Source organism: Nyctereutes procyonoides, unplaced genomic scaffold, assembly GCF_905146905.1.
Source record: "Nyctereutes procyonoides isolate TBG_1078 unplaced genomic scaffold, NYPRO_anot_genome, whole genome shotgun sequence".
Classification (NCBI taxonomy): Eukaryota; Metazoa; Chordata; class Mammalia; order Carnivora; family Canidae; genus Nyctereutes; species Nyctereutes procyonoides.
The window spans coordinates 76644368-76663852 of record NW_026575140.1 but is presented as its reverse complement, the minus strand read 5'-3'; the positions used below and the strand labels follow the sequence as shown (position 1 = coordinate 76663852).

At 38.0% G+C, this 19485-nt stretch overlaps 1 protein-coding gene across 5 annotated transcripts in view; it reads right to left on the bottom strand.

Annotated features, from left to right (window-relative positions):
• The window catches only part of LOC129497383 (tubulin-specific chaperone cofactor E-like protein), a 156270-nt gene that overhangs the window by 78656 nt on the left and 58129 nt on the right, over positions 1 to 19485 (bottom strand). For 4 of the 5 annotated variants that reach the window (XM_055306225.1, XM_055306229.1, XM_055306227.1 and 1 more), the window contains one exon: positions 6033 to 8420. The exons of the other annotated variant lie outside the window; for it this stretch is intronic. In XM_055306225.1, the coding sequence (XP_055162200.1) occupies positions 8102 to 8420 (319 nt within the window). In that variant the 3' untranslated portion in view covers positions 6033 to 8101. Of the gene's footprint in view, positions 1 to 6032; positions 8421 to 19485 lie in introns of those variants that run through there. 5 annotated transcript variants of the gene reach the window in all.

Here is a 19485-nt window from a genome sequence, read left to right as displayed (position 1 = left end):
CACATTGAATGTCACTAATGTTTATGAACTAATCAGCGAGATTTTCTAGATCTAAGATCTAATAAAAGACATTCATCTCTGAAATTTAAATAAGCACTTAAAGATGTTTCTGAAAGCAACTTTAGTATCTGTATCTAGCCAGGGAGTTTGAGTGGTAAATTCTAAGGAGACCCCTATAACCAAAAATGTTTATAATTGGCATTATTCTAACATTCTTGCCAGCACATTAGCAATAAAGCTTGAAAGAGGATGGCGGGCAGACACACTATATTCCCTATACACCACATAGTACCAAGTAGTTCTTCTAGAAGAATTTCACTGATCTGTAAGAAGCAGCTCTGATCAAAGCTTCCCATAGACAATAAGCAGAGGGTTTCAGGGCTATTAATCCATCACTTTTCAAGAGCACTCAGCTGAAACAAATGCTCATACATTGTTAAGGATAAATAATACATATACCTTCTCCTGCAGAGGTGAAATCTCACCAATGATTAAAAATTAGATTCCAGAGGAAAGATGGCTCAGAAGATAGATGATATGCATGGCTCATGAAAATCTGTAATGTGTTGAATTTAAGTGCCTAGCTTTGCATGCCTAATTGGGAAGAACCCTATCTTAGCTGCACAAACCAGGAATCACATATCAAGAACAAGACCAGTAAAGTCTTTAACTTTGCAGGGATGCGACAAATAATAAAGTCAGGAGAAAATGTTCTTTTGATGTATCTGTCACGCAGAACAATTTGGCAATATCTACCAAAATTACAAACCCTTTGACCTTTTGATCCAGCGATCGCACTTTGAAAAATGTATTCTACAGACTCATTTCAAATATGTAAAAGAACATATGCTGTTTACTGCAGCAAATTGAAAATAGTAAATAAAAGAGAGGGGGATTGGGATAGAGGGAGAGAGAGAAATGGAGGGAGAAGAAAAACTCGAATGTCTATCAGTAAGGTTCAAGCAAAATTATAAATTATGTCTATAAATGGAATATTATATATTGCACTGCAAACAAAGGGGAGCGTGATTCCCTATGTACTGCTATAGAGAGATCTCCAAGACATATTTTACATGAAAAAAAAGCAAGGTGCATGTTAGCGTATAATATGCTAACTTTGCTGTATAGAAGGGGAACAATATATATTATTTGTTATTATTTGTGTATACTCTGGAAAGACACATAAGAAACTAATAAAAGATGAAGTATAGGGACTTATGATAGGGTTTTGCAATGTATAACATCTTTACGTTGTTTGATTTTTGAACCATGTGAATGTTTTCTATGCAGAAAATAAATGGTTTTGAAGAGACTTCTTTTTGCAAACAAATTGAAATTCAAGCCAAATGAAATTTTAACACAACCAAAGCAATTCATAACATCCTGTCTCCCCTCTTTAATAGCAGAGTAAAGCTTACATCTGCCCTCAACTATATCAGATATTTCGGTAAACATTTTTTTCCTCTTAAGTCTGTATTTTTTGATGTCTGCCTCTTCTTATTCCCACTTACTTAACACCTTAATTGTATTACTTACAGTGACTACGAAGCATTCAGGGATGGAGAGTCTGTGTGAGACTTGACAAACTGAAATTGCATTGTAATTTTTTGGCAGATCTAGATCTTGCAGACCATAATAGATAGCCTGCCTTCTCTATTTTGTCGGCAATATTTATATTATTCAGAAGGTTCTCACTTACATTTTAAGGAGGAACAATGAGCAGTGACAGCCTCATGCCTTCTCATAACAAAACCCTTGCAACAGGTTGCAGTCAGTTATAAAACCGTTTTCCCTCTATAAACACCCATTTTAAATCCACTTAAACACTGTTGCCTCTTTGATAGAAGTCTGAGTCCAAACTGAGTGACCTCTCACCTTTTGACTGTTTTACTGAAACAAAGTTTTAAGACTGTGGAATGTCCTCAGGTTAAAAACCAAATTCTCAGTTTTCTTGCATCATATTATTGGCTCATGTATTTTTGTCAAAAGCACCCATCACAAGTGTCCAAGTGGCACTTCAGAGGAGCAGTGAGGACAACGGGTAAATATCAACTATAATCTCACAATCCTGGGAGTGGCATGAGGATAAATTCCAATTTGGATTTAGAGCCATCAGCCATATCAGTGATTTTGTTATAGAGCAAATCAATTTAGCAAATGGACAGAGGAACATCTTGTTTTAATGAAACATAAAGACTGACAATAAACGGGTATGTGTGTGAGCATGTGTGGAGGGTTATGGAGAACTTTAGCAGCAAGTATTACATACTAGCTGTTGTAAATGCATGGACTCCACAGCCAAATTCCTTGGGTTTGAATCCTGGCTCTGTTAACCAACTGTGTGACTTTTGGCAAGTTACTTAACCTCTCTGTATCTCAGTCTCTTCACTAGGAAGAAGATGGGGATAGCAAGTGCTAACCTCATAGGGACGTCATGAAGACCAAATGGGTTTAATATAAGGTAGAGCATTTAGAATGGGTCCTGGTTGAAAATAAATGCTCATTACTAGTGTTTAGAAGAAACGTGAGAAACAAACATTGTAAGCTCGGACCCCTGGCAATGAGTCATACAACCAGCACCTCTATCCACTTACGGCTCTCCTTCCCCCTGGGTTATGAGTTTGTTGCTCCCCCTTTAATATGCGTGCCTTCAAATAGAGTGCAAGCAAACTATTCCGGTGCTGAAATTGCCTTGAAGAAAAGTGGTAAGACAAAACATTAAACAGTTATTAGAAATTCTTATTTTAAGAACTGATTTCCTCGGGTGCCTCGTGGCTCAGCCAGTTGGGCATCTGCCTTCAGCTCAGGTCATGATTCCAGGGTCCTGGGATAGAGCCCCAGATCAGGTTCCCTGCTCAGCAGGGAGCCTGCTCCCCCTGCTTGTGGTGTCAAATAAATTAAAATAAAACCTTCAAACAAACAAACAAACCTGATTTCTTCAGGTTGATCTGTCAGGATCAATTATTATTTAGGTCAGCATTTCAGTGTTTTGAAATATAGTTGTAAAAATGCCACTGACTCAGCAGAATAATGCTAAACTGTATTAGTAAAAAAACCCAGTTGTGTTGTTCTCTTTAGTTCAGAGTAAGGTGGGAAGCCAGCACAAGAACCTCTCATGTGTAATATATTCATATATTCATATATACATATATGCATACAAATATACATATTTCAATATTTAATGTTTGTTAAAATAAAGCTCAAGATTTCCAATGTTAGTCTAAAATTTTTGAAGGAATAAAAAATTATCTTAAGGAGTTACAGTATGATATGCTATTTTTTTCCATGGATTAACTCCATTCCTCAACCCTGGTGACATTAAAAAGTTCAAAGTAGATGGGGACACCTGGGTGGCTCAAAAGGTTAAGCATCTGCCTTCAGCTCAGATCATGATCTCAGGGTCCTGGGATCGGGTCCCGCCTTGTTTGGGTTCCCTGCTTGGCAAAGAGCCCGCTTCTCTCTCTGATGAATAAATTTAACAATCTTAAAAAAAAAAAGTTGTAAGTAGATGAAATGACCTATATGAGTTTTAAAAGTTATGACTAAATTTAAGCTCTGAATTTCTAAGTTGAAGATAACTTCCTTCCCAGAGGAGAGTTGGAAATAAACATGTGACTTCATTTCTTGAAAGGTAACCTTCTTCATTTACATGCATTCTAGTAACCAGTGGGAATCATAGTATCTTCCAGCCCAATGGATACTGGATGTCTTGACATAGGTCTACCCTGCAAATATACTCAGAGAAGGTCATAATAAATACTAACTAAACAGCATTTGGCATAGAATTTAAAAGTATACCCTGAAATTGGAGTAAGGGGAAGAAATATTTAAACAGATCATGATACATCCTTCTGGAACACTGAGAGAGAAGTTAATAGATTCGGTCTTCTAATTACAGAAATAAAGTACAGTTCTTGGAACTTCATTCTTGATATAAGGTTAACTCATTACATCTTACCAAGAAATTATTGATAAGTGGGTAGGATTCAAGTGTCCCAAACTCCAATTCTTACAGAAAATTTTCAAAAGGCAAAAAAGTGTCACTTGAAAAAAATGTAAATTTTTAGTACATCAAATTGAGGTTTTCATCCTTACTCAAAAAAGAGGATGCCAAGTACCTCAAAGGGAGGTCTTTATCCTTAAGAGGATAAAAAGGGAGTATGAAGAACATGTTAGAAGTATAAAAATTTGCTAACACAAAAGCAATGACGTTTCCTATGAATCTTTTTGCAGTTTTCATTTCTAACTGGCAAAATTCCAATGAAATTTGTGTGAAATGGTCAAATTCTTCTCAGCTTCAGCCAACTCCCCAGAGGACTCAACCACAGCAGTGATGACAACCTTTGGCTATATAAGAATAAATCACAGATCTTGACCCCAGACCTCCATAAAAAAAATCAGAACACAAAGAGAAAGTGGACTTGGATTTTTAATTTTTTTAAAGATTATCTATATATATATATGTATTAATAAAAAGTGCAAAGAATAGACCTTCATGTTTAAATTATATTCTAAAATAAAATATATATTTCCATTAGCTGCAGGAGACAACTGGCAAGTAAAGAGCCTGAGAGATCCCAGTCCCTCTCCATCACTACAATGGACATATATTAAGGAAGCACCTATGAAAAATAGAGTGTTCACAACACATCTGGTAACACAGATAGCTTCTGGGCGTACTTGAAAGCAGTTTGCGTTTTCAATCTAACATGAAATGAAGGGAAAAATCAAATTCATAAACAGAAATGACATTGCTTAGAACAATCTATTATTTTGTATTCCTGTTTTGTATGCCCTAGAGCCTAGCATTCGCCATGGAGCAAGTCACGCTCACGCATGCACTAGTAAGAGCCATCACCGGTGTGCCTGGAATGGGGGTCAGTGCTCTGTGGTCGGGACACCGCTGTTCTTAGCAACATAGATGAAAGGTCGGGCGAGAACTGAACTCGCATTTCTCTAAGTGAACAAAATTTAAAACAGATCATCATAACATGTGGCTCTCTTACATGTAGCTCCTGTTTTGGGCTTATTTTCACCAAAAGGTCTTAGAGAAACAAGGTGTAGAATATCCACTGCTTTCTTATGTATTCATGGTCATGGTGGCAATAGGTTGCAGAAACAAGAGAAACTTTTAATAATAACAACAACAAAAGAAGACACAGGACTCTGAACTTTTTTTTTTCTTCTCCTGTAAAGCAATCTGAGCTATTTCAACAATTCAACTTCAAAAATTGATTTCTGTCGTGGCTTCAGTAGCCACATGCAGGAACGGAGGATCCCTTGGTTTTGAACTGGCTTTCTTCTATTACTCCTTTCCTTTTTTCTCAACTAAAAGAATTTCTATTTTAGAAAAGATATGTTCTATACACTGTGCCTGCAGCAACATATCTGTAATACTGGCTCTGACAGCATTTTGCCTCATAAATGCCGGTAATAGGCTCTTGCTGCATGTGAATAAAGTCAATATTAAAATATAGAGAAGCTGCCGCTGCCACCGATTAGGCATAACTTTTAGACTCAAAAGGTCTATGGTCTCTTGTCTCCTTCTTTTTGGCCTGTTATAAAAATAATTTGGGTTACAAGTGTCTACACAGCACCAATTTTATTTCAAAAGCAGCATCTTTACCCAGCCGCCCAAATAAATCTACAAGTACGCATGCTCAAATAGCTTTTCTCTTTTACTTCTGTTCTGTAGCTCTAAAAGACCGGTAATTGCATTAGACTTTGTCTCAATCAAAAATTGTTCGGCAATTATTAAAACCATCAATTACAATGCCCTAAAAATACCCACATCCACTGAATTAGATGAGAAGTTCGCCTGACATGCAACTGTATAATAGAGGAATTATGCCTGCAGTTGATGGACACTGTGTTCTGTCGAACAGAAGGAACAGGTCTCTAATAGTAAAAAAAGCATTTCATAAAACTTTGTCATATATAAAATATCTTATTGTGACCATTCCACTTATGATTAAAGCACAACGTAAGTGTTTGCTCTGCCTTCTGCTGTGGGACAGTCAGGGGTCATACAACCTCGAAAAATAAGAGTGCATCTGTTTCCCAGGCTGACAAAAGCGGCGGGCTCAATTACACTGTTTCTCTCTCAAACTCGTCTGCACTCATGCACACATACACAAAGCACCCACGGTTTTTATCTTCATGACACTGTTGCCACGCTTTTTTTTTTCCCACTTCCAAAAATCTGTCAGGAGAATGTGATTGCAAAATAATTATTCTTGTCTATACCCAGACTGGATCACCATTGCTCATTCTTGGGATTTTGAAAGATAAAGTCTGTGACAGAAGGAGAATGGGCTTCATTCATCTTTCTCAAACCCTTTGGTTTCTACCTTTAATGTTACGGTGAATGTTGACTTGACTCAGGAGGCCTGGGTCAAAGGCTTTATAGATACTGAACCTGAAGTGTATTAAGAGAATAAACATCTGCTGTTATGGCATAGGAGAAATTTTAAAAAGTAGCGATAATAATCACAACTCTGCAGATGTGAAGAATTTATGAGTCATCTAAAAATTTCATAAGAAATTAAAGACTTTGTAGGAGCGGTGGAATCACATAACAAAGGTCAAAAGGCCAAATGGAATCCGATAACGATTTCATTCTCTGAAAATACTTCATGTGCACATCGTCTGCCCTTAGTGATGCCGTCTTCCCCGAGTCTCCCATCTGCAAACACGGTGGACCAAGAGAAACGTCTACCAAACAAAGGGGTCACCCTGATTAACAAAGGACTAAAAAGAACAAACGTAAAGATTCCAGGGCAGGTGGGGAACTAGTGCTGTAAATATGCATCTGCAGAAAGTATGACTTGTAGGCAATTTTGAAGTTTTGACACTTAGACTTTACTCATAGATTAGGCAGCGTTGTTCTTCTGTGAGGGCAGCTAAGTTGAAATGTGAAACAAAAAGAACCGCCCAATTACGACATCACAGAATTCCAGGGAGGAACTGGGAATCAAAACTCTCTTTGATTAAAATTTCCCACTTTTAATGCAAAGTGCAAGAGCCAGGGCTTCAAGTGATGACACAGGCAGGAAAGTCCCGACACTCCTCTCCTGGACGGCCTGGCTTTTCTCTCTCTTGACCCCCTCACACACACCATGGAGAGCCTGTTAGCTAATTCCCCCCAACTCTCCTCGCACGTTTATCCATCTCTATTGGATTCTTCATAAAGTCAGGCCTCTATTCCCAATGGTTTAAGGTGATGAGAGATAACTAGATATGAGGAAATATCATCAATTAGCAAAAATAAAAAGAACTGTGGAATGTGACACATTTCATATTATGGAAGTAAGGGTGGGCGTCATGTGTGTACAACACTGAAATGGACACCATGACTTCCAAAGGGACTAGGCTGCTCTGCCTTGGGCTGCCAGAACAGCAGCGAGGTTTCCTGGAGTTCTAACTCTCCATCCGCTCCTCTTCAAGATCCTAACAGAATTACAGGTTCTAACTGAACACCTGAGTTCAGAATCAGGTCGAAAAATGCTTAAAACATTAAATTATTTCAAAAGGGAGAAATGAAAAAAACTGCCTACACTGAGAAAGGAGAAGTTACTTATGGACAGAATAAAACTGTTAGGTAAACGTGCTGACACAAATCAACATGAAAAACTGAACCAACACAGGAAAGGAGGGAGAGAGGGAGGGGAAATGGAAGAACTGGCCCTTCCCATAAAGATCCCTGCTCCTGATTGAACTCCTACAAGTTACCCTTCTGAGGGGGGACACACTGTTCATGCTTTCTTCACAAGTAAACCGAAACGGTCATGATAACCAAGCGGTAGACACATCCCAGTGAACACAGTACGAAATCGGTGATTTCTTGGTCATCTTTCATGAGGGAGGGCACGTGGACTGGAGATGTGGCCAATTCTGCTGGCTGAGCTGAAGAACTCTGTGGTAGAAAATGCCAAAAACAGCCCCCTACCCATCCTAGGGGGAAAAATATACAAAACCCCCCGAAACCTAAACAAAACAAAACAAAACAAAAACCACCTTCTCCCTCCTAAAGAAAACCACGTTGGAAACAAATGCCCTGCAAGAAGTCCTTATGTAGGTGTTTTTACAAGGCTGGTAGAGGTTATTTTGTTTTGGATTCCACATAAATTTTATCTCCATCCCTAATGCCAAAAGAATGCAGTGCCCGAGAGCTGTACTTCATTTCCTCTGGGCCAAAGGGTGCTTCATGGTCAAAATAGTAGAGAAGCATGTTGCTTGTGGGTAACTGCACTAGAGTTTTTAATTGTTTCTTTAGTTCTGCAACTGTTTGGTCCAGACGAATGCTCATTTCTTCCACCTGGTCGTTAAAGTGGACTTCTACTTTTGCACTGCTCTGGGGTCTGAGGTCCACTTCTGCCAAAGGCTCCAACTTCCCGTATTTTGTAATCAGTTCATGATACCTAGAAGGATAAGAAAACAGTGTCAGCTTAAGCCATTAGCACATGAACTACAAGAAAACTAGACTGCTACAACCCTGTCTCCATCTATCCATCTACCTGGTGAACTATTTGTGTAATCTGTGATTTGCTACAGTTGCCCTTCTGAGGCCACAGTAAAAACACATCCTTGTGGATAGGAGAATTTGCCCTAAAGATGGTCACCATGCCTGTTATTCATCGTTATAGAAGAATAGACTTGGGGAGGAAAGGAGAACCTAGAAAAGTAGACACTACAAGGATTTTTTTTTAATTTTTATTTATTTATGATAGTCTCAGAGAGAGAGAGAGAGAGAGAGAGAGAGAGAGGCAGAGACACAAGGCAGAGGGAGAAGCAGGCTCCATGCACCGGCAGCCCGACGTGGGACTCGATCCCGGGTCTCCAGGATCGTGCCCTGGGCCAAAGGCAGGCACTAAACCGCTGCGCCACCCAGGGATCCCGACACTACAAGGATTATAGAGAGAAGTCTAATCACAAGAACTTGCTTTCTTGGGTGTCACCATCAAGAAGAGCATGTATCTAAGCATGTGTTGCTTGGTAACAGATGAGAAGATGGAAGGAGGCCAGTTTCTGACCACCAGAGAAGACAACTTACAAATGACAACAAAAAATCTAGTTGTATGTGAGCTGTTAATCCAGCCTTTTCACTGATGCTTTGTTTGAATGTTCCAGGGTCGTCTCATTGGCTGTCATATAAGGACTTTGTAGAAGAGTCAAGAATACACTCTTGTGTGGTGCCTGGGTGGCTCAGTTGGCTGAGCATCTGACTCTAGATTTTGGCCCAGGTCATGATCTCAGGTCATGGTCTCAGGGCTGTGAGACTGAACTCTGTGTTGGGCTCCATGATTAGTGGGGAGTCTGCTTGAGACTCTCTGTCTCCCTCTGCACCCTTCCCCCGTGCTCTCCCCTGCCCCCACTCTCTCTAAAATAAATACATGTTAAAAAAAATACATTTTTGTGAAAAAGTGGAAAGTGGCAAATGAGGAATAAAGTTCCTTGATTGAGGCAGGAATAAAGAGAAAAGTGAGTTATAGAGGTGAAACTAGGGCCCACAAGGTGAAATTTCCCCTGCGGTAAATCCTGTCTCCAATGCCAGCCTTGCAGAATCTAGGTCTGATTTTACTGAGGAAGTGGAACAGTTTTCTACAAATCAGAGAAAGAAAAAAAATGATGAAGATCTGATATCAGCTTTACTATACCCAAGACCTACTGATCAGGATCAGAATGCAATGGTCATGTAAGACTATTCCCCCACTCTACTTTTAGCTTTAGCTCAGTTAAATCAATGTTATGAGGTTGGTAGGTATTAAAGACATCGTAAGATGTGTGAGGGTAAGGATGGCGGTAATAATTTTCATCAAAGGGAGTAACAGGATATGGTAAAACAGTACTGGCTTTGGAGTCAGGAGATCTGACTTCAGCGTCTTCACTCCATCTTATAATTAGCTGTGTGACTTTTCAGCTCAATCCCTTTGTACCTCAGTTTCCTTATTAGTAAAGCTGGGATTAAAAAGTCTGCCCTTTCTACCTTCTAAAACAGTCAAGAGAATTATAGAAAACAATAGGTGAAAAGTACTTTGTAAAAACTAAGTTCCTATACAAATAAAGAATATCAGCATTACATTCCTATTCTGAAATTCACATTATTAAAACAGACATATTCCTCTAGAAAATAATTTATTGAAATCTATTTAGAACTTCGTGGAAAAGATGGTGGCATGATGAAACAGACTACGAATCTTCTCCCAGAACTTGTGTCAAGAACAAGGGTAGTTTTTAAAAGGATAAAAATATCACCAGCAATGATTAACATAAGAAGGGAGGGACTAACCTTACTGCGATAGGCTTTTATAAAAGGAACCACCTGTGTAATATATGGTTCTGCTATGCAAAGATCCTAATCCAACCACCAGCATCCAATATGGGAAAAGAAGCTAAAGATTACACTCCTGAGTGTACTAACACTTCCGAGTTTGGGAAAATTGGGCTAATGGTTAAGGAGCAAGCCAGAAGGGAGGCTGAGGAAACACTTGGGAGACTAGAAGCCTCTCTGTCCCACGGCCTGGATGTCAGGATCTCAGCAAAGGCCAGCAAATCAAACCAAACCAAAACAAGCCCAAAGAAACAAAAAACAAAAATACCAGCACTTGAAATTTTCCAAGGCTCCAAATTAAAAAAGTGAAATGATTCAAACTCTAAAGGTATCTTTCCCTACCCCTATCTCCTAGTATATGCCTTCAAACAAGTGAAACTAGGCTCTGATAATTTAACAAAATCTCAGAAAAAACAGCAGAACACACAGGGTCAGATAAAAGCTGAACCCAACTCCAGAGATGGTTTCTCTTCAGACTACAGAAAATTAGAACTGTAACACCCCCACTCTCAAACTCCGCCTAGGAGAGACAAAAGAAACAATGGTGAAGGGGGTCAAGGAGAGTTTACTTATACCGCGTTTCAGTAAAGACATGGCCTGGAGAGAGGTCCCCACTTTTAAGCATAAGCAAGAAGACAACAAAATGGCAACAGCAAAAGGAATAAAACACAGAGTAGGTAAAAGGCAGAAACAGACTCAAACTGAAAGAAAACACAATTGGAAGCAAGAGATTTAGAACTCTTAAGTGCATGAATAATAATAAAACAAGAGCTCAATGACAAATAATATACAGAATGAGATAAAAAGAAAGATCACAGAGCCAGTGAAACAAATTGAAGAGCAAAACAATGTCATTGCTGACCAAAAAAACAAGTTGGAGGGCATGACCCAGGAGTATTATACCTTGCCAAGTTTAGGTTCAGAAATAAATTTAAAAGGTAACAATTCTGAAACAGGAAGAACTTAGGAAATAGGGCCCCCATGTGTCCTTCTAAAAAAGAAAAACACTGATCAACAGTGAGATTAAAGAACTAGTGGTAAACCCTAAATCTATTTAAATATAAAACTAAAATTTACAATAATAATTATATAATCCTAGACTTATTTATACTTGACACTATGGCCAATGAAATTAATCTCAACCGTAAATGTATTTGTACACAAAATTATGACCCATGGGCACAAACTAGCCTACTGGCTACAACTGGCTAAGTCCATCTACAAATTAAATGACCTATAAATTAAGTGACCTATAAATTAGGACACTAAGATCCAACAGTTTTCTAAAAATCAACACATCCTGAAATAATTCATTGTCTCTTGCCAATCATCTTTTCTTCCGGTCTTTCTTATGTCAGTCAATGATACCACAAACTACCTACTCATCCCAGCTGGTAACTGGACAGTCATCCTGATTCCTTCCTACCCCTTTCCCATTCAATCAACTGCCATGTCCTAACAATTTGATTCCTAAATACTTCCTGAATCTATGTGCACTTGTCTTGCCCACTTGTCTCATAAATTCAAGTCATGTTGATGTAGGAATGAGTTAGGGGTGGGCGGGGCTAGGCAAGGAAAGATAAGGGAAATACCCAGTCAGGCATCCAGGAATCTGTGGGCTCCCATAAACCCAAAGGACACCAAAAGACCCCAGATTCAGGCTCCTATCCATCCCAAGGAAACAGAGCTAAGACAGTAAAAACAAAAATAAACCTGGCTCCCTAGCTCCAAATTGTTAAGGAGTATTCCCCTTAAATGGCTACTGGGTTCACAGACACCCCAGATGTAGAGAAATATTATGGAGGAGATATTAACCAGAGAGAAGGGAACACCTTTGTTTGTGCTCATGATATTTACAAACATCTTGTTTGTCACAAGTCCACCATGTTTGTTCTAACTATAGACATGAAAATTACAAACACCCTGATACTGACAAGAAATTAACCAAGTTCCCTTGTTTCCTATAAAAGACAGACTATAAAAGCCCTCACTGGCAACCCTGTGGGGCCCCTCTTGTTTTTAAGAGCTTTCTATCTCTGCTTAAGAAAACCTCTAACAGGGGATCCCTGGGTGGCCCAGTGGTTTAGCGCCTCCCTTTGGCCCAGGGCACGATCCTGGAGACCCAGGATCAAATCCCACGTCGGGCTCCCGGTGCATGGAGCCTGCTTCTCCCTCTGCCTCTCTCTGTGACTATCATAAATAAATAAAAATTAAAAAAAAGAAAACCTCTAACACTTTGCTCACTCTGTTGTCAACGAGATTCGAGATAAGAACCAAGCTCTCTTGTATCAATATCATTAAGAACTTGAAGTGCTAGAAGGTTCTGTGGATGAGCCACTTCAGCATCTATTCCAGCCTCCTCTGGAATGCCTTCTTCCTGAACTTCTAAGACTGGGAAAGTGTAGACATTCAGCAGCCTTGGGGACAAATATAATGGATCTAGTAGATGGTGTGGGCCCAGTTTGGGTACAGGCTCCCTCATTACCAAATTGCAGTTCAAACACTGTGTTCCTGGAGTCAACAGCCCTGGCAGCAGTTTACTGAACACCCCAGGGTGTGATCCAGCACCAGAGACAGCAGCTTCTTGAGTTTCTCCTCTGATTCCACCAGAGGCAGCAGTACCATTGGTGGGCCAGTTCTGTGGTACCATCCTAAAGGCCATCCTAGAGACATAGCCCTTCCAAAAATTTCTGTAAGCACCTATTCTCCATAAGAAATCCCTTTCTTCTCAATATAGAGAGCCTGTCAGAATAAAGCCTGAACTCTATCATGGCTGTGGAAGGCAGAATTTTTCCCCCACAATATTTATCCCCTGGTGCTAGTCTCAAGGTCATATTGTTATTCTGCACTGTTGACCTTAAGACAGGAGAATTCACTGAATGGGCCTCATCTAATCCTCTGAATTCCTAAAAGCAGAGAAGTTCCTTTAGGCAGCAGCAGAGGAGGATATCCGAGAGATTCCAAGCATGAGGGAACTTGATACGTCGTTGCTGGCTTGAAGATGAAGGTGGCCACATGGAAAGCCTGAGAAGGAATAGAATTCTCCCACCATCCTGAGTGAGCCTGCAAGCTCATTCTTCACCAGAGCCTCCAGGAACAGACACATCCTTGCTATAAACCCTTGATTTTGGCCTTGTGAGAACCTAAGCAGAGAACCCAGGTAAGCCACATTGTGCCCTCACTTCTGACCCACAGAAACTGTGACATAACAAGTAGCTTTGTTTTATCACTAAGTTTAGGGTAATTCGTTACAGCAATATAGAAAACTAAGTGGTTCCTTCATAACTTTGCATCCTTATTTTGTATCTTAAACATTATCACTTCTGCACCTGCCTTTCCACTTGTTTAAATCTTAAATATTTGTTTTTAACTTGCAGGTAAAGCCACTTATCTTTTGTATATGGATAAAGGTTTTGGATTTTTCTCTAATTTACTATAAAAATGAAGGAAAACACCAAATACGCTCCCCTAAAAGTTACATAAGTAAAAAGTATAATTTCTTTTTAAGAGGGTGGGGAGGAGCAAAAGGACAGGGGGAGAGAGAGAATCTTAAGTAGATTCTGATGGGGGGCACCCAATCTCATGACCCCAAGATCATGATCTCAGTTGAAATCAAGAGTCAGACATTTAAACTACTAAGCCACCCAGGTCCCCCTAAAACATATGAAAGTATGATTTGAAGATAATATGTTTAATCCCCATTTTCTTATTTTGGGTTGTTTTTAAGCAGGGCAAATCAGTAAATATAAGAAATCATGATTCTATTACATTGTCCAGTATATTTCAGAAACCAATTTCTTCCTAGTGTTCCAGTTTGGGTATTTTATTCATTATTCAACAGTCTATCCAAACTGAACTATCACTGCAAACTTGGTGTTATCTGAGCTTTTATCATCACCCCCAAAGCTATAGTCTTAAGCGGTAAATGGTTTCTGATGACTAAGCATTCTTTAAGACAATCTCAATTTATACTAATATTCTTAATCATTACTTCTATCTGATTATTATATAATTACTATCGTATGGAAGTACTGATTGAGAATAGAAGTACTGACTGAGGATATTAACACTGTTCCACCATAATCTTATAACAGAAAATGACCAATCACAAGAGGAACCAAATTTACTACATACGGCATAAAGATCAACATGACCACATAAGCAACTGAGAAATTAAAAAAAAAAGATTTTATTTATTCATGAGAGACACAGAGAGAAACAGAGGCAGAGACACAGGCAGAGGGAGAAGCAGGCTCCATGCTGGAAGCCTGACATGGGACTCAATCCTGTGTCTCCAGGAGCACACCCTGGGCTGATGGCGGCACTAAACCGCTGAGCCACCCAGGCTGCCTGCAACTAAGAATGTTAAGTGGAAACAGAATGCTAAGTGGAACCTTGTGAAAACATTACCATAGGCAAACTGGCATTGTGTTTTCTTTCTTCCTATTAAAGAAAAACTCCTCTTGACAGAAGAGCTTCTTCTAATTTTAGGGGTCTATGTATCACAAGTAATTAGAAAGCAGGCTACTGGTAAAATGAACACAGGCAAGCCTTCATACATGAGGTGCTGTGGCATACCTGCCTAATGTGATAGACATATGAGCAGATTTCAGTAGCATGACAGTCAGACTGAGAGAGGTATGCCCTTCTTCCTACAGCCCATTTTCATTCTTGATTCCTAAGATACCTGAGAGCATTTCCTCACTCACAATTCAGTCACAGGTCTATGACTCTAGAATAAATGAAGACTTGACATACTACTTAGACTGCAGTTTCCTACCATAAATCTTAGTCTGAGAGTGAATTTAGAATAAAACCTAAAACTCAAAGATGGATGGAGACAAAGGCTAATTCATTCTCAGCTCTGAGTAGCCTTATAAACTAAATAATATAAACAGTAAATATTTAACACACATATTTAAGAAACTGAAAACTAAAATAAGCTTAGACCAGGAGCTTTTTAGGTATCAGAAAGCTTCCACATTTGGACTTCATGTTTCCATTTCCATAAAAGGTATAGTTAGAATCTCAAGGAACATCCTAGAGCAAAATGATGGGATTTACATTTTGTGCACGTGCGTATACTGCAATGGGATGATCAGTATCTAGCCCTTACAACTTCCTAGGGGTATACTCAAACGTGGCCTATGCAGTACTTTTAAGGTAACAATTCTGTTAATCTTTTGTTCCTCAAATGCAGACTCATATTGAATTAACTGGAGTCTTTATTTTAAAATAAGGCTATCTTACTCCAAAATAAATCCCTAATATCTACATCTCTCTAAGGAATGTGACCAATAAAACATGAAATATCTCTGATGGTAAAGTATGAAAAACATTCATTTCCCAAGGTATTACGAAGCATTCAAAATATTTTCCAAACATCTAATTGCTGTTGTTTAACCTCTCTGGCTATGGTATGCTTCCTCTTATTTTGACATGGCATACCAAAGAAATCTCCTTAACATTCTACAAGTGGGTTTTCATACACTACTGAAACAGTTTTCTCAACGTCACCAATACCCTATTATCAAAATACATAAACATCACTTCTTAGACACAGAAAGGACCTTAGAGATCACCTATTACATAGTTTACAGAAATAGTAATTGGGACTGATTTGTTAACCCAAAAATCTAATAGCTAATGAGTAGAAGGTGGAAGTTAGAATTCAGGTCTTGTTCTCAGACCATCATTCTGTCTTAGTTCTCATCACTTTAATGGTTTGCTAGAGTAATGAACACTGTTCTAGAAATTCTCTTCTCCTTTCTACATTTCAAATGTCCCTTTTCAATATATCCTTACAGGTTCTAATTCCTCTTTTGACCATCTACACTTGTACACTTGGATAGTTCTCAAGATTCCTTCCTGGATTCTCTTCCCTTTTCTCTTTATTATCTTCTATCACAGATCTCATTGTCTTATTTAGCTTAAGCCATAGATGTTTCCCTACTTGTCTTCTTCAAGCTTCCGTATTTCATCTACTTCCAAAATATTTATTCTCACCTTTCATACATAGCAAAGTATCTTGAGCTGAACTTAGTATTTTTCATACTATTTTTCATCAAAGCTTAAGTCATAGAATTTGTTTGAACTCATTATTTCTTAAATTCAAGTGCTGTCAAAATTACCTAGTGAATGGATAAAAAGAATGTGACCTATTCGTGTAATAAAATACTACACTGAAGTTAAAAGAATTATTTGGATCTACATTTATCAGTATGATTAGGACTTTGATCAAAATGACTCCATAAATTCACAGTTTAATATACTTCTGCTCCAAACATAGAGTAAAATGGATAAAATATGAAAGGCCGAATTCCAAGAAGACATAGCCCAGGCTCAAAAATAATATTCTACATTTCTACAGATCAGACACAGAAAAGAAATACAAAGCATACAACTAAAACCACAGAACCACTGGACTCCAAATCCAAAATAGGTAGTGGCAGTCAGGAGCTAAAGTCCAGTTTAAGAAAGGAGATTAAAAGTACTCCATGGAGAGAGTCAGGTTCACTGCATGAAGCAGGGGTAGGGTTGGAGGGATGTGAGGCTGGACATAAAATAATGCAAAAAACTGCTGTAGATCCACTGCCTAGGGCTACCTCTTTAGAGCAAAGAGTCTAGATAAAAGAAGGAAAAAGATAGCTCTACCACCAGGAATTGCATCAAATCACTTGATGCCTAAGTGACTAGATATGTACTAACTGCAATTACTGTGGGACAAGAGTCTAGAGAGCTACTTAGAGACAACTGCAAAACTATTATACAGGGAAAGCTAAAATTGAACAGGAAGACATAACAATCTTCAGTGTGTATCAAGATAATGAAGCAAATACCAACAGAACTGAAAGTAAAAATAAACAAGTTCACAATTACAGCTGGAGAACACAACACTCCTTTCTCAATAACTGATAGACCAACAAAACAAAATACTGTTAACAATATAAAACATCTGAATACTACTAATAACTTGAACTAGTGTTTATAAAACATACTTCTCAACAACATTAGAACACACATTTTTTTCTAGTATGTATAGAGTATTGACCAAAATAGACCATATTCTAGGCCAAAAATATATCTCAATAGGTTTAAAAGAATTAAAGTAATACAAAGTATGTTATCTTACTATGACGAGAAATTAAGCTGGAAAATCTCCAAGTATTTGAGAAATACACAACACACTTTAAATAACTGTAGTAGTAGGTCAAAGAGAAAGTTACAAGGGAAATTAGAAAATATTCTGAATTCAATGAAAATGGAATATACAAAAAAGATATAATGTAACTAATGCAGTACTCAGAAGGAAATCTATATAATTAAATGTTTATAAGAGAAAGAAGAAAGGTCTTAAATCAATGATCTAAGCTCCTACCTTAAGGTGCCAGAAAAAGATGATAAAATTAAACCCAAAGCGAGAAAAGATATCATAAAAATATGAGCAGAAATCAGTGAAATAAAATGCAGGAAAAAAAGAAAAAGAAAACCAATGAGACCCAAATCTGAATTTTTAAGAAAAGATTTTAGGTACTTATTTAGAGAGAGAGAGCGAGAGCAAGAGCACACATGTGCATTCATCCAAGCAATGGGGAGGAGCAGAGGGAGAGAATCCCCAGCAGACTCTGCATGGAGCCCAACCCAGGCTTGATCCCATGACCCTAAGATCATGATATGAGCTGAAATCAAGAGCTGGATGCTTAATTGACTGAGACACCTAGGCATCCCCCAAATGTGGATCTTAAGATAAGCAAATCTGATAAGCCTGCCACCAAACTTATCAAGAAAAGAAGATACAATATCAGGATTGAATCAAAGAACATCACTACAGACCATATAGACTTTAAAGGTTTATAGTTAAGTGAATATTATGAATATGCCCATAAATTCAATAACTGAGATGAAATGGATGAATTCCTGCAAAGACACAAACTACCAAAGCTTATTCAAAAGGAACAGATAACTTGAATTCTTGTACCTATGAAATAAATTTAATCATAGTTAAAACTTCCAGCAAAGAAAACACCAGGCACAGATGGCTTCACTGACAAAATTCTACAAAATATTTAAGAAAGAATATTAACACTATACAAACATTTTTAGAAAAGAGAAACAAAAACTCACAAACTCATTTTATGAGGCTAGTGCTATCCCAGTATTAAAATGAGAAAGACACTGCAAGAAAATTATAAATCAATATCCCACATGAACTGATGCAAAAATCATCAACAAAATATTAGCAAATGAAATCCACCAATGTATAAAGAAGATAATACATTATAACCAAGTGAGATTTATCCCAGAAATTTAAGGCTGGTTAAACATTAAAAAACAAAAAAAACAGCAAATATAATGGACACACTAAATGAGAAAAATCACACAAATTTTTCAACAGATGCAGAAAAAGAATGAGAAAGGAAAAAAAGAAAAATTAAAAAGTAATATAGACTGGAAGAGAATACCTATGGGGTGCCTGGTGGCTCAGTTGGTTAGGTGTCTGCTTTTAGTTCAGATCATGACCCAGGATCCTGGGATCGAGCCCCACATCAGGCTCCCTGCTCAGGGTCTGCTTCTCCCTTTCTCCCTCTGCCTCTCCCCCGTGTCCCACCCTGCTCATGTTCCCTCTCTCTCAAATAAATAATATCTTAAAAAAAAAAAGGAGGAGAAAATATACACTGTGTCTCAAGACAACATGATTGTCTTTAATCTACAAAAGAACTACCAGAAGTAATAAGTTGATTAGCAAGTTTGCAGAATACAGGTCAATATATTAAAATCCCATGTACTTCTGTATCTAGCAATGAACAATTGAAAATTGAAAAAAAATTAAAGTACTATTTATAACAGGACTGAGATACATGAAATCCTTAAGTACAAATGGAACAAAAATATGAGCAGGATTTACACGTAGAAAAATACAAAACACCAACTTCTGAAAGAAATCAAATAAGACTTAAATAAATGAGATATACTGGTTCATGAATAGAAAGACTCAATATTAAGATGTCAATCCTATTCAAATGGTCCTACACATTTCACACGACAATCAAAATACCAGAATTTTTTTTTCTATAGTTCAACAAGCTTATCCTAATATTTATATAAAAAGGCAAACTACAATAGCCAAAATAACTGAAAAGATCAATGTTGGAGGA